The sequence below is a fragment of the Theropithecus gelada genome, chromosome 4, assembly GCF_003255815.1.
Source record: "Theropithecus gelada isolate Dixy chromosome 4, Tgel_1.0, whole genome shotgun sequence".
Classification (NCBI taxonomy): Eukaryota; Metazoa; Chordata; class Mammalia; order Primates; family Cercopithecidae; genus Theropithecus; species Theropithecus gelada.
The window spans coordinates 111679458-111694627 of NC_037671.1; the positions used below are offsets into that span (position 1 = coordinate 111679458).

Consider the following 15170-nt stretch of genomic DNA (forward strand, 5'->3'; position numbering starts at 1 on the left):
AAAAAAAAAAAAAAAAAAAAAAAAAAGGTTCCTTGGTATCTTTTGACATGGTTTTCAAATATAATAACTTCATTATATATCAAGAGTCTTTTTTGCTGGATTTTGGCAAAGATACAGCTCTTGGCGTGAGCAACATGGTTTGCTAGAGCACACCTTAACGTGTGATTGCTGTAGTAAATAGGATATTCAGCTACACACAGAAGCACAGGAAAACTAGAGCTGTCTTTTCAAAGGTATATTTGTTTAGATATATATATTTTTTAAAAACCCTGCATTTACTCTTTTTTTTTCTTTTTTTTTGAGGTGGAGTTTCACTCCATTGCCCAGGTTGGCGCTCCATTGCCCATAACCTCCGCCTCCTGGGTTCAAGCGATTCTCCTGTCTCAGCCTCCCGAGTAGCTGGGACTACAGGTGCCTGCCACCACGCCCTGCTAATTTTTGTATTTTTAGTAGAGATGGGGTTTCACCTTGTTTGTCAGGCTGGTCTTGAACTCCTGACTTCAGGTGATCCACCTGCCTCGGCCTCCCTAAGTGCTGGGATTATAGGCAGGAGCTGCCATGTCCGGCCTGCATTTATTCTTATATTTCATCACATCATGGTATTTGGCTCTTGTGTAATAGGATCTGTATGTATTTGAGTGGCAACTGGGGTTGACAAAAGGAACGCTTTTCCTGCAGTGGAAAAGGAGAATTTAAGTTATCTTCTGTGTGCGGAGGTAGCAGGACTGCTGGAATTCTTCAGTATGAGAACATCTTTGTAAACAACTTAAGTATTGTGCATATTATCTTCCAGGGATGAAAATGGCAGTTTTGTGTATGGAGGGTCCAGTAAGTGCAAACAACCACTGCCTGGTTCTAAGGGTTCAGAGTCCCCGAATTCCTTCTTGGACCAGGAAAGCCGGAGACGAAGATTTACCATTGCCGACTCGGATCAGTTGCCTGGGTATTCGGTGGAAACCAACATTCTGCCCACAAAAATGAGAGAGAAAACACCATCTTATGGTAAGTTTCGAGTGTTTGTTTTGTTCTGCCGTCGGCCTTGACTTCTCCTCCCCGCCCCCTGCCTTAGTTGGAACTGTTGGATGAATTTGGCAGACTTTAAGAGTAATCTGAGGAAAACATAAACCTCAATGAAATTCTAAGTATGAGACCTTTATTCATCTCTCTCAAGCAGATCCTTGTTGAGTCATTACTCTGCCTGGCATCAAAGCCCAACTGGGTGAGATCATGTTACAGTTTCAACTTTCAGTGCCTGGGTTTTAGCTTTGGAGTTGCTTTGCTCTGTAGACTCACAGGCTCAAGTTTAATGTGCCTCTATCTTAATTGCCTGCTATGGAAATACAGTGCTTTAAAATAATTTTCTTATTTTAAAATTTGTTATTGCTTCTAAGTGGGTGCGATATTGTGAGGTCTAAGTTATAAATAAAGGCAAGGATTCACTAAAGTTCCAGAACTCATCAAACTTGTCACCTTCTCTCTCGTCCCTCTGAAGGCAAGCCGCGGCCTTTGTCCATGCCTGCTGATGGGAACTGGATGGGGATTGTGGACCCTTTTGCCAGACCTCGAGGTCATGGCAGGAAAGGTACGTTTAAGCCAAGCAAACCAAGGAGCAGCAAATGGGGAGTGAACAGACCCAGGCCCTGGTTTCACCTCTATTTGTAAATGTGTTATAATAAGTAGACCGAATATTTGGCCTCTCTGAGCCTCATTTTCTCGTCTATAAAATCAGGACTGCAGAAGATCTTTAAGATCCTACTTATTTCTAGAATAGCAAAATGACGTCATCCTAGTTAGTGATTGTAAATATCCTAATTAGCATTGAGTGCTGTAAAAAGGCTGTAGACTTTAATGGTCTAATTTTTATTTTTTCATTTATTTTTTAGAGACAGGGTCTTACTCTGTTGCATAGGCTGGAGTGCAGTGGTATGATCATACCTCACTGTAGCCTTGAGCTCCTGGACTCAAGCAATCCTCCTGCCTCAGCCTCCTAACTAGCAGGGACTACAGGTCCATGCTACCACTTCTGGCTTTTTTTTTTTTTTTGGGGAAGAGACAGGGTCTCAATATGTTGTCCAGGCTGGTCTCAAACTCCTAACCATAAGTGGTCTTCCTGCCTCAGCCTCCCAAAGTGCTGGAATTACAGGCATGTGCTACCATACCCAGCCAGTGGTCTAATTTTTTAATAAATAGAAATAAATTATTCATTAAACAGTCTTTTTTAAAATTTATTTTTAAAAATTGAGATGGGGTCTTACTATGTTGCCCAAGCTGGCCTTGAACTCCTGGGTTCAAGTGATCCTCCCACTTCAGCTTCCTGTATGGCTGGTGTTATAGACCTGTGCCACCATGCCAGCTTTCATAAAACAATCTTATTCTAAATTTTGTTTGTTTTATTTTTGGAGTCTGTCTGATTTCTGATGAACAAACATGGATTTTTTTCTTCCAAGTCCTTCTTGTGTTAGAAGGTAATTACTATTTGAAAAGAAATTTGTGTTTAATTCACCCTGTAATCAAAGTCACTGGTTATTATACTAGTCTTGAGTGAAATGTTTTAAAACATTCTCATTTTATTGCCAGATTGCATTTGATTATCATCATTGGCAGAACACTATAACATTGTTTTTGCAGTTGTTGAAACAAAGGGCAGTTGAAAAGTTAAGTACAATAGGCTTTAGATAGTAAAAGGGCCGGGCGCGGTGGCTCAAGCCTGTAATCCCAGCACTTTGGGAGGCCGAGACGGGCGGATCACGAGGTCAGGAGATCGAGACCATCCTGGCTAACACGGTGAAACCCCGTCTCTACTAAAAAAATACAAAAAACTAGCCGGGCGAGGTGGCGGGCGCCTGTAGTCCCAGCTACTCCGGAGGCTGAGGCAGGAGAATGGCGTGAACCCGGGAGGCGGAGCTTGCAGTGAGCTGAGATCCGGCCACTGCACTCCAGCCTGGGTGACAGAGCAAGACTCCGTCTCAAAAAAAAAAAAAAAAAAAAAAATAGATAGTAAAAGGAAGAAGAAAAAATTCTGGAGGCCTAACCTTCCAAAGGGATTGATTGACCCCTGACCCTTTCTAGGGACTTGGTAAAGTTTGTCACCTAGGTACGCAGATCGCCTGTATTATGCTAAAGTGAAAAAGGGAGAGATGCCTGGGTACCATTCAAGATCCCCTTAGTTAACGTGTGAGTATCTGTGGAGCAGTCAGCAGGTGGCAGGGCTGTCCTTTGTTTAGATTTAGACACTTTAACATCTTCCTTACCGTTCTTCTGAGCCCGGGTTGAGCCTTTAATTTATTTTATACATGGAGAGATGAAGTGTCGGGGTTAGGGAGTGTGAAATTGGGAAGTGGAAAAATACTTGTTCCCTCCACACCTCCTCCCATATTTTTCTTGCATGATTGTTTTGGAATAAAGATATCTATCTACACACAGCCACTTTAAAAATAACAGCTTTATTGGGATATAACTCATTGCATAAGGTTCAGCCTTTTAAAATATACAATCAGCTGGGTTTTAGTATATTCACAGAGTTGTGCACCAGTTGCCACTATTCCAGAACATTTTTGTCACCCCAAAAAGAAACCTTGTGCCTTTTAGCAGTCACTCCCAATTCCATCCTCCTTCAGCCCCTGACAGGCATTCATCTACTTTGTGGATTTGCCTGTTCTGGACATTTCATATAAATAGACTTACACAACATGTGGCTTTTTGAAAATGGGCACGTTTTAGATGTGACTGTTCCCCTTTCATTACAAAAGCAAAGCAAGTACATTGAAAAACATGGAAGGCATGAGAAAATAAAACTCAGCTGGAATCTGTTTCTCCAACCTAAGAAATAATCACTGTGAATGTTTCATGTGATTTCCAGTTGTTCGTGTATTCACATTTATATACTTAGAAAAAAGTGCAAAATGGGAGAAGTTGGCCGGGCACAGTGACTCACACCTGTAATCCCAGCACTTTGGGAGGCTGAGGCAGGTGGATCACAGGTTGAGACCAACCTGGCCAACATGGTGAAACCCCATCTGTACTAAAAATACAAAAATTAGCCAGGTGTGGTGGCGGGCACCTGTAATCTCAGCTGTTTAGGAGGCTGAGGCAGGAGAATCACTTGAACCTGGGAGGCGGAGGTTGCAGTGAGCCCAGACCGCACCATTGCATTCAAGACTGGGCAACAGAGCAAGACTCCATTTCAAAAAAAAAAAAAAAAATGGAAAAGTAAATATTCAATAATACTATGTAAAAATGAATATTATCTAGACATATTTTAAAAGAATATAGCCGTATTAGTATGCCATCTTATGGCTCTAGCGCCTATTTATTCAACGTGCCACTGTTAGAAATTTAGGTTATTTTTGTTTGTTTTTTTCAAATTCTAAATGTTTCAGTAGGCTAGGTGTGGTGGCTCATGCCTATAATCCCAACACTTTGGGATGCTGAGGCGGGCGGATTGCTTGAGCTCAGGATTTTCGAGACCAGCTGGGTGTGGTTGTGCGCACCTGTAGTCCCAGCTACTTGGGAGGCTGAGGTGGGAGGATCGCTTGAGCCTGGGAGATGGAGGCTGCAACTAGCTGAGATGGCACCACTGCACTCCAGCCTGAATGACAGAGTGAGACCCTGTTTCAAAAAATAAAAATAAGCATAAAAATAAATGTTTCAGTGAGCATCCATGCCCGTAGATCTTTGATATTTTGGGGTGTAGAATTTCTGCTTCACAAGGATGCTACATGTTACCAAAGTGTCCTGTATTTTAACTTTGTATTAAATTTCTTAACATTCCATCCCCATCCCAGGGGGGCTGCTGGCAGTTAGGGCAGGACCACTCTTTTCCTTGTTCAGGAATGTCCCTGAATGCCCTGCGTGAAACAATGCATGAGCAGTTCTTGTTCAGCCATCGCAGGGCACTACAGTCTCTGATCCCCACCCATTAAAGGAGCCCCATGTGTTACCTCTCAGGTGCTAAAGCAGCCTGAAGTGGGAGGGACCTTTCCCATTTCTGCTTCCAGAGCACCCATTGGTGGGCTCAGCCACATGTGGTACCTTGTGGCCAATCCAGGGAGGAAAGCAGGGTACGGTATCCACATTCAGGGTGGTGGCAGAAGTCTGGGCAGGCTGAGGGCCCTCCAAAGAGCACTGTGCAGGGGATCGTGACTTTTTTTTTCTTTATTTTGAGACACAGTCTCGCTCTGTCGCCAGGCTGCAGTGCAGTGGCGCGATCTCGGCTCACTGCAACCTCTACCTCCTGGGTTCATATGATTCTTTGAATAGCCGGGACTACAGGCGCCCACCACCACACCAGCTAATTTTTGTATTTTTAGTAGAGATGGGGGTTCACCATGTTGGCCAGGATGGTCTTGATCTCTTGACCTTGTGATCTACCTGCCTCGACCTCCCAAAGTGCTGAGATTAGAGGCCTGAGCCACCGCGCCCCACCGGGATTGTGATTTTAATGGACTTTGTCTGTCAACAGGGGAGGAAGCCCTTTGTCGGTATTTCAGTAACGAGCGGATTCCCCCGATCATCGAAGAGAGCTCCTCTCACCCATACCGGTTCTCCAGACCCACGACCGAGCGGCATCTGGTCCGGGGTGCGGACTACATCCGAGGAAGCAGGTGCTACGTCAACTCAGATCTCCACAGCAGCGCCACGATTCCGTTCCAGGAGGAAGGGACCAAAAAGAAATCAGGCTCCTCAGCTACGAAGTCCTCCTCCACAGAACCGTCCCTCCTGGTCAGCTGGTTTACGCGCCTGAAACTGTTGACTCACTGAGAGGGACCCTGCTCAGGCCACCTGCCTGGCTCCTCCCCAAGTGCCTTGCTTTTACAGTGGACAGCCTCTTCCCGTTTCAGCCTCAGTATTATGTAGTGACCTTATGTCATTTCTTTTTTTTTTTTTGAAACGTTATCTACTGCCCTTCTTGGAAGTTTGCAGAATTGGATGGGAACAAATTCAGAGGATCTTAGGTGCTGGCTTGTGGAGATAAGAGGAGGAAAACGGGTAGAGCCTGTTTGTCTTGCTTCCCCAGAGACAAAATGTGGAGACACACACTAGAAATCGCAGTCCTGGCCAGAGATATTATGATCATTGTGAGGGACTGGTGACATTGTTCCTCTTTGAGGGGCTGGGGGGACTAAAATTGGTGGCTATTTTCACACAGATATGTTGGTTTGTGGTCCAACTTCTTTATCTGAAAAAGCCAGTGAGAAAACATTTTTGATTTGATTTTTCTTTTTTTTTGAGACGGAGTCTCGCTCTGTCGCCCAGGCTGGGGTGCAGTGGCCAGATCTCAGCTCACTGCAAGCTCCGCCTCCCAGGTTTACGCCATTCTCCTGCCTCAGTCTCCCGAGTAGCTGGGACTACAGGCGTCCCCACCACGTCCGGCTAGTTTTTTGTATTTTTTTAGTAGAGACGGGGTTTCACCGTGTTCACCAGGATGGTCTCGATCTCCTGACCTCGTGATCCACCCGTCTCGGCCTCCCAAAGTGTTGGGATTACAGGCTTGAGCCACCGCGCCCGGCCTTGATTTGATTTTTCTAAACTATATACCATATTTGTAAGTGTAGCAGCTTTGACTTTGCAATAACGTGGCAAGTATCCAATTTCTCCTTTGAGGCAGAGGTTTAAGTATAGGCCTGTTACACTTGTTTGATACCTTTTTCATGACAGTCTCAGTATAGATCAGTTGGTACAGAAACACATGAACACATTTTGATAGGGCTTATTTCACACAAAGAAGTTTATGGTTATTTGTGTGGGGTGTTGTTGTTATATATTATTGTCTTTAAGGAAAAGAAGCGATAAGATTTGCTGACAGCCAAAGTATCATTTAGAAAAGTGAAGCAACAAGATTTAGGTTGATGAAAGATACATCAGTTTGCATTTTGACCTGTTCAGTGTCTGTCTTCCAGCACAGTGTGTACAGTTCTTCAAAATTGTATGCAGTTTGCTGATTAGAAATATCTTGGAAAGCCTCATGGTCACTAATTTTCAACTAGCATCAGGTATTTTGAAAACGTGTGTCTGGATATTAACTCTTGTTTAAACTGAATGTATGATATTTTGTTAGAATGGAAAAGTACTATCTTGTTAATTTAAGTATTTTAAATATAGTTGTATATTTTTCTTACTCTTAGTCACCTGTAATTGAAATATTTCTGTTTTGCGTCATACACGAAGCTAGTGAAAGAGAAAGTGCGAGGTATCTTCAGATTAGCAAGTGACTGTGGCTGTTACCAGCAGGGCACTATTGTTTAAAAAAAAATCAAAATAAACCCTCCCAAGCATTTTGGGATTTTATGGATTAGAAATGGAAGAACAGGAGAAGCATGTGCGAAGTGAAATTGCACGAGGGGAATTTTCTGAGGTATCTTCCTAGGCAGAGCTGAAATCCCCTACTCCAAAATGCCCTTTCTCACACCACCGAATTGTTGAGTTTGCTGAACTGCCTGGAATTCAGCCCATGAAAATCACTGGAGTTAGGAAACGTCTTCCCTTTAAAATGCCTCTGGTGTGGTTAAAGGAACTAGCAACCACTCATGTATGATTACTGTGACTGAATTCAGTCAGGATTTTTTTTTTTTTTTTTGAGATGGAGTCTCAATCTGTCGCCCAGGCTTGAGTGCAGTGGCATAATCTCAGCTCACTGCAACCTCCACCTTCCAGGTTCAAGTGATTCTCCTGCCTCACCCTCCCATGTAGCTGGGATTACAGGCGCCTGGCACCATGCCTGGCTAATTTTTGTATTTTTAGTGGAGATCGGGTTTCACCATGTTGGCCAGGCTGGTCTCGAACTCCCGACCTCAAATGATCTGCCGGCCTTAGCCTCCCAAAGTGCTGGGATTACAGGCATGAGCCACCACGCCCGGCTCAGTCAGGCTGTTTTCCTCTCTACCTCTTAAGAGAACTTCCATGAAGATCTAGTATTTCAGCCTGGAGCAGTGGCTGATGCCTGTAATTCCAGCACTTTTGGAGGCCAAGGTGAGTGGATCACCTGGGGTCAGGAGTTCAAGACCAGCCTGGCCAACATGGTGAAACCCCGTCTCTACTAAAAATTAACTGGGCGTGGTGGTGGGCACCTGTAGTCCCAGCTACTTGGGAGGCTGAGGCAGGAGAATCACTTGAACCCTGAAGGCAGAGGTTGTGAGCCGAGATCAGGCCACTGCACTCCAGCCTGGGTGACAGAAGGAGACTCCACGTCAAAAAGAAAAAAATGTCTGGTGTTTCATGGAGACCCAAGGGTGTTTGGCAGACGGAGGGAAGAGCCTTGCGCTGTGTGACCACAGGGTGTTCAGCACACTAGGAGGGTGGGGTATGGGCTGGGGAGATCTCATGTAGGGCGCTGGTGCTGAGGAGGGAGCTGTGTACCAGGGGCGAGCCAGCCCTGCCTGTTTTACTCTTGTCTTGAGCTGGCTTTATGCCGAGGAAGTGGGTGGCAACATCTCCTCTTACTCCCCAGATTGTGGGGAGAACTCCGAGCTGTAGTTCTGCTGCATAAGTGAGTTCAATCGCTTTGGAGGCCTTAGCTGGCTGGCGAGCTCTTTTTCTGTGGGGAAAATGCCACTTGTGAGTTGAATAGCCATCCTTTAAACGAATGTTTGGCAGGCAGTCTTCATTATAGGCAGTGGCCAACCAGATCGGTGCTTTTCAGCCTTTGTTCCCTGGAGTCCCAGGACCCGCGAGAGAAGTTTCTGGCTCCTCTACCTTCAGTCACCCTCCACAGCTTCGGCTTTCTTTTTATTTGAGGTTTTCTCCTGAATTGTGTTTGAAAAATATATTGCTGCTAAAAAAACAAAACAAAAACAAAAACAAAAAAAACCTTTGTAAACCTCTACGTATGTACATATATAAATAAGATTTCTTAGAAATTAATGGAAACTGCTTGCCTCAGTAGTAATCCAGGTTTAATTGTGGACATGTGTTGACATGTGAAGTTGCTTGATGATGCTTTTTGACAGGATTCTTTATTTTCATTTCTTTAAATTTTTTTTTTTTTTTTTTTCTGAGACGGAGTCTCACTCTGTCGCCCAGGCTGGAATGCAGTGGTACAATCTCGACTCACTGCAGCCTCTGCCTCCCAGGTTCAGGCAATTCTCCTGCCTCAGCCTCCCAAGTGGGTGGGATTACAGGCTCATGCACCACCACACCTGGCTAATTTTTGTATTTTTAGTAGAGATGGAGTTTCACGATGTTGGCCAGGCTGATCTTGAACTCCTTGACAGGATACTTTAAAAGAGTGATTTTTAAAACTCTACCAGACACAACTCAACACCTTACCCCTATTATAATATTTTATAGCATCACTTTTCAATCTTCAAATGAAAATCGTGGATGATAAAGCTTACCTTCACTCATAAAAACATTGCTCCATTTACTATTCTGAAATGAAACTAGCAGGTAATATAACCAGCCTCTAAAACATACACATCAGTGATGTTCTAACTGAAACAGATAAAATATTTTATAATGAAATAATTATTTTCATATGTAAATGCTCTAGCATGGTTATATTACAAGACGTAATTAAATTACTAAGCAGGGCACATACTTCCTATGTGTGTGTATAAATATAAATAGATGAAAAATCACCATGAATGTGGTAGTTATCAACTCAGACCCGCTGCATTGGCAGTTCAATACCAGGAACGGGGTTGATGTCAGCAGTATGATTTTCTAAAATGTGGCCAATTCTTGATAAAGTTCTAGGCATACCAAGTCTGTAATGGCTTCGCTCATACAGTGCTTGTGGTATGCCTGGCATTATTCTAATACCTTTCTAATAAATTTATGAGGTGAGTACTGCTGTTAGTCCCATTTTACATATGAGGGAATTATCCAGGTTATTGCTGCTTATCCTGGTTATCTGCTAATAATGGTAGAGCTGGGATTAAAATGAAAGCAGCCTGGCTCTGGCTTCCTTGCTCATAATCACTTGGCTGTACAGGCTTCCTTCCATTTACAGAATCCTCTCATTGCATTCTTGAAAAATCCAAAGCATATTAAAACTGGGCTGAAAATTCTCTGTGTGTTTATATATAAAAAGAAATGAGATCATAGATGTGTTATGGTAAACTGAATTTCCATCTATATGAATATTCGATGGGGCAGCTGAAAGTTGTGTTGATGGGGTCACTTCTTTGTTGTGAGGGCTGTAGGCTGCAGGGCTTGTGGAGTACGCATGCTCCAACACATTAAATCTCAGTAGTGGCCGCCCATCAGTGGCATGCCTAACGTGCTCACATTTCCAAAACTGCCTCTTGTTGATGGGGTGGGTCGGGGGGGGTACCATCTCTTTCAGAAGAAGTATTTTAAAAGAAATCCTGTATCCTCCTTAAGTAGTGTTTCAGTCTATATGTTTGTCCATTTTCTATCTCTATTTCTCTCTCAGTTGTTTCTACACCAAACCTGAAATTGTAGAATCTATTTTGTGGGCTTGCTTTTTAAAATTTTTTCCCTGGAAGACCATCAGCATTCACTTTTAGGTTGTAGTATTGCAGCAAACCCTGAGGTGTTGACACAAAACTTTTCATCCCCCAAAGAGCTCGAGTAAGTAAATCTGTCTGACACTTGAATGTCACCAGCAAAACATAAGACTCATGCTACCTTTTTGCTACCACAGGCATGAATGGTATGGAGAAGTAGGCCTGACTTGTTTTCTCCTATTGTAGATGAGATTAGTTTTGTAGACCATTAGTTCACGTTTTGCTCCTACCCTTGTTCATAAAATCACTGCATCATTTCTGTGGGGATGAGACTACTGCAAGCTACTTCCTTGGAGATTCTGTGGAAGATAGACATCTTAAAAGTAAACTACTTTTGGTATGGCCGCTCGTTGGCTTGGCCAATGATACTTGATGTTATTGATTTTGTAAGTTACTCTGTGTCTTAATCAGCTCAGGATGCAATAACAAAATACTATACTCTGGGTAGCTTAAATGAAACTTCTCACCATTCTGGAGGCTGGGAAGTCCAAGATCAAGGTGAGTTCCTGGTGAGCACCCTTATCCTGGTTTGCAGATAGCTGTCTTCCCATTGCATCCTCACATGGCAGAGAGAGAGAAAGGAAGCAAGCAAGCTCTCCTTTCCCTTCTTGTAAAAGCACTAATATTCATGAGGGCTCCACCCTCAGGACCTACTCCCCTCCCAAAGGCCCGCTATATTAGCCCTGCCTCCTAATACCATTGCTTTGGAGATTAGGGTTTCAACATAGGAATTTTGGGAGGACATAAACATTCAATCCATAGCACTCTGCTTTTGTATTTTTTTCAAACCTTTCATGCTAATCAGCTGGAAGGTGAGTATTTTAAAAGCTATTTTAAAACTGGCTTAAGGAGCACACAAAAGCTGACTTCTGATGTTTCTTCCAATACGTGGAAAACTTTGCATGATGTATTAACCCTAGTTAGGGTCCCTCAACCCTAGCTGAGGACCTCAACACACATTTGGTAACACCTAAGGGAACTTATATATATATTTTATAGCCTATGGCCATATGGAATTAGAAAAAAATCTCTTTACTGTAAAATTTACCTTTTAATTATTTGGAAATTTCACAATTGCTAAGTTTCACCTTAGAGTTTCTATTTATTTGGGGCCAGAATTATTGCCAGAAGTGTGCTGATTTGACAAAGGGTACCTTTTACATAAGTAAAGGAAAAAGCGATTACATCATGTTCAGACCAGCTAGAGGGCCTTGTTTTTCCTCTAGTTTTAGGGGTGTGGAGTCTGTCCCAAACCCTATATATGTGTGCATGTGTGTATATAAAAGACGAATTTTTTTGTACTCAAAAATTTTTCTTAAATAATGGCCTATAGCCTACTGATTTGGATAGAGGAGAGAAATTTTGTCTATAAGCAACAAAATAATGCTTGCTACACAGTCAGGAGACTCACACACAGTTTTTCAGAACTTTTGGAGCACATAGTCCATATCCCTTCCATAGAAACACACATGGGGTCAGTGATTAAGGACTCAATTCTGGTTGTAACTTGGCCATCCCTAGGCATATTCTAAAGTTCTATGGCAACCTTTCTGAAGCTCGTCTTCTGAGTTGATCACCTGTTCATGCGCTGCCCATTTACAACATACCTCAGGGATTAAAACAAGTGAGTCTACACCTAAGGAAAGTCGGTCCTAATCCTGCATTCCCTCCTGCATGTCACTGACCATTGGAGTCTGCTCTCTGAGGAAGACAGCCTGAGCATTCATGTCACGCTCACAGCCAACCTGTTACTCGCTGGCCTCCTTTACCAAGCTCCTTGTTTCATGAAGAAGTTGTGAAACTGAAGTTGGAGGGAAAAAATTAAGAAATAAACCTCGGAGGTATTTAAAAGGGCAATGGAGTAATTACTCCTCACACCTGGGGATAAGGATATTCTCATTTTCTCTCCTCTTGCCTGGAGCATTGTAAACATTCAGATGTTTGTGAAGAAATGATTAAAAGGAGAGAAAATATCAGGAGAAAAATAATTAAAATGAGAGAAATGTTCTTTCACTGACTAGACCCATTAAAGGGGAGGATTTAACTTTATTGTTAGAGGGATACAAAGTGGATTTTAAGACATTTCTTCACCATTTTGACATATCTTGGGCTGAACATTTTGATTATTTTAGAGAATCAGAGAGCTTCAGAAATGAAGTTTAATATAAAGTAAGATTGTCTCTGAAGGAAGCAATTGTCCTGCTAATTGAGTGTCAGGTTCTGTTTTCTTACTCATATCTAAACTTGCTGTCACTCCAACTGAGACTGCACCAGGATAAGAGAGGAGGGATTTGAGGAATTAGTGCGAATTCAGAAGCCTTTGACTTTTGGAAATTGGCATCAAGCAGATAGAAGCAGGCGGGGGCTCGGCTTTTGAAGTCGAATCACCCAGCTATCTCACTTTGCCACTTACAAGATCTGTGACTTGAAGCAAGTGTCTGACCTCTCTACTCCTCAGTTATCTATGAAATGGGGATAATAATAGCATCTACTTCGAAGGCTTATGGTGATTACATGAGAGAATGTTTTTAAGGCCCTTTCTTCGCATAGTCTGGCACACGACATTTAAGAGATGTTGACTCGTATTCCTGTAGCAGCGGTACTGACTCCATCTCAGCCTCTAGTGAATAAGGTATTCAGAGCCAGCTAACAGGAAATTGCTCATTCTTTTGTCCATAAGCAGCAAAATAATGCCAGTGTGACACTGTCAGAGGGCTGCAGTGTGGTCAGTGGCCTAGAGATGCAGTTTTTACTGTTAGAAATCTCACTCGGATGTTTTGGCTGAGTCAGAACTCAAGAAATGACGAAAGTCTATGATTGGACACACATTCAGAATATTCAGAATAATACAGTATTCTTTATTTTTTTTTGAGATGGAGTTTCCCTCTTGTTGGCCAGGCTGGAGTGCAATGGTGCGATCTTGGCTCACTGCAACCTCCGCCTCCCGGGTTCAAGTGATTCTCCTGCCTCAGACTCCCAAATAGCTGGGATTACAGGCGCCCGCCACTATGCCTGACTAATCTTGTATTTTTAGTAGAGACGGGTTTCTTCATGTTGGTCAGGCTGGTCTCGAACTCCCAACCTCAGGTGATCCGCTCACCTCAGCCTCCCAAAGTGCTGGGATTACAGGCGTGAAACACCGTGCTCGGCCTAGAGTATTCTTTTAATATTGACTTGATTTGTCATCAGCATATCTTTTCTATTAAATCCCTTCCATTACCTTCAACGAAATGATATATGAAAACAAAGGGAATCAGAGCATTTTTGCCCACCTCCTAGTTGGCTGAAGCATTTTTGCCTCCCATCCCCATCTTGAAGTGGTATTTCTCAAACTCGTTTCTATGTTTCCTTTGGTTTTAAATAAAAGAATAATGTAGAATGGTATCAATTTTGGAAATTCTCATCGTGAAAAGGAACTCTTCCACAAATACAAAGCCAAGAGATTGTGTTGCCATCGTCGAAGCTGAAAAGGACAGTCACTGGATGCCTGCCCACCTAAGGCTTTGGTAGGTCCAGGAAGTGAAAAGGAAAGAGAAACTATGGGAGAGACAAAGGGAAGTGAAAAATGGTTGTTCGGCTCAGCATAACAATCACTTTTGTGCGGTTTATTGGTTGTGCATGAATTTCATCCATTTGGGCACACACACAGATGTGACACGCAGACCATCAGACACTTGGCTAACACTGATGCCGTCATCCTGAATGTTGTTTCTGGAAGGACTTCCATGAATAGAATCTATTTCAGGTTGGCCGTAAGTCTTGGTTTATTGATCTGCACCGCTGGACTGGGGCGGGGTTGTGTCCACTTTTTCCCGGCCCCTTCCCTGCTTGGGCTCTTGTGATTGTGTCCTCCGTGTGTCAGGCAGAGCCCTATGAAGGTGTGGATATGTGGCCATATTTTACCTGCATAATCTGCAGTTCATATGATTCAGCCTAATGGGTTGCAAGTGCCCTGAGGACAGAGACCATACTTTTTCTTCGTCTTTTTAGCGAAATTCAATCCCGTTCTGTGCCTGCACCACAGTTGCAGGCTGTACTGTCTGCCCTGTGCATCTCACACACCCCCACTGCACCGTGCACCTAGTGATGACTGCAGATTTGCTCTTACTCATCTGTTTCCAGGGCCTACCCTGTTAATTCCATCACAGTTGCCGTCTGTGCTGTCTGCCCTGTGCATGCATCTCACACACCGATTGGACTGTGCACCTGCTGATGACCACAGATTTGCTCTTACCCATCTATTTCCGGGGCCTGCCACTGTTAATTCCTAGGAAAAAAAGAAAAAACAATCATGGTGGATTGGTTACATTGGCATTTTATATTATTTTTGTTATGGGCATTTAGATCAGATGAGCAATTAAATCCCCTCCAGCCGGGCGCGGTGGCTCAAGCCTGTAATCCCAGCAGTTTGAGAGGTGGAGGCGGGCGGATCACAAGGTCAGGAGATCGAGACCATCCTGGCTAACACGGTGAAACCCCGTCTCTACTAAAAATACAAAAAAATTAGCCGGGCACGGTGGCAGGCACCTGTAGTCCCAGCTACTCGGGAGGCTGAGGCAGGAGAATGGCGTGAACCCGGGAGCGGAGCTTGCAGTGAGCGGAGATCGGGCCACCGCACTCCAGCCTGGGTGACAGAGCGAGACTCTGTCTCAAAAAAATAAATAAATAAAATAAATAAATCCCCTCCCAAAAACAGAAACC

General features: G+C 43.5%; 1 protein-coding gene across 2 annotated transcripts in view; it reads left to right on the forward strand.

Annotated features, from left to right (window-relative positions):
- Positions 1-6237, forward strand: part of CNKSR3 (CNKSR family member 3) — a 105253-nt gene extending 99016 nt beyond the window's left edge. For both annotated transcript variants that reach the window (XM_025383382.1, XM_025383384.1), the window contains exons 11-13: positions 794-1002; positions 1493-1582; positions 5462-6237. In XM_025383382.1, the coding sequence (XP_025239167.1) occupies positions 794-1002; positions 1493-1582; positions 5462-5760 (598 nt within the window). In that variant the 3' untranslated portion in view covers positions 5761-6237. The remainder of the gene's footprint in view (positions 1-793; positions 1003-1492; positions 1583-5461) is intronic.
- Positions 6238-15170: the final 8933 nt, after the last annotated feature.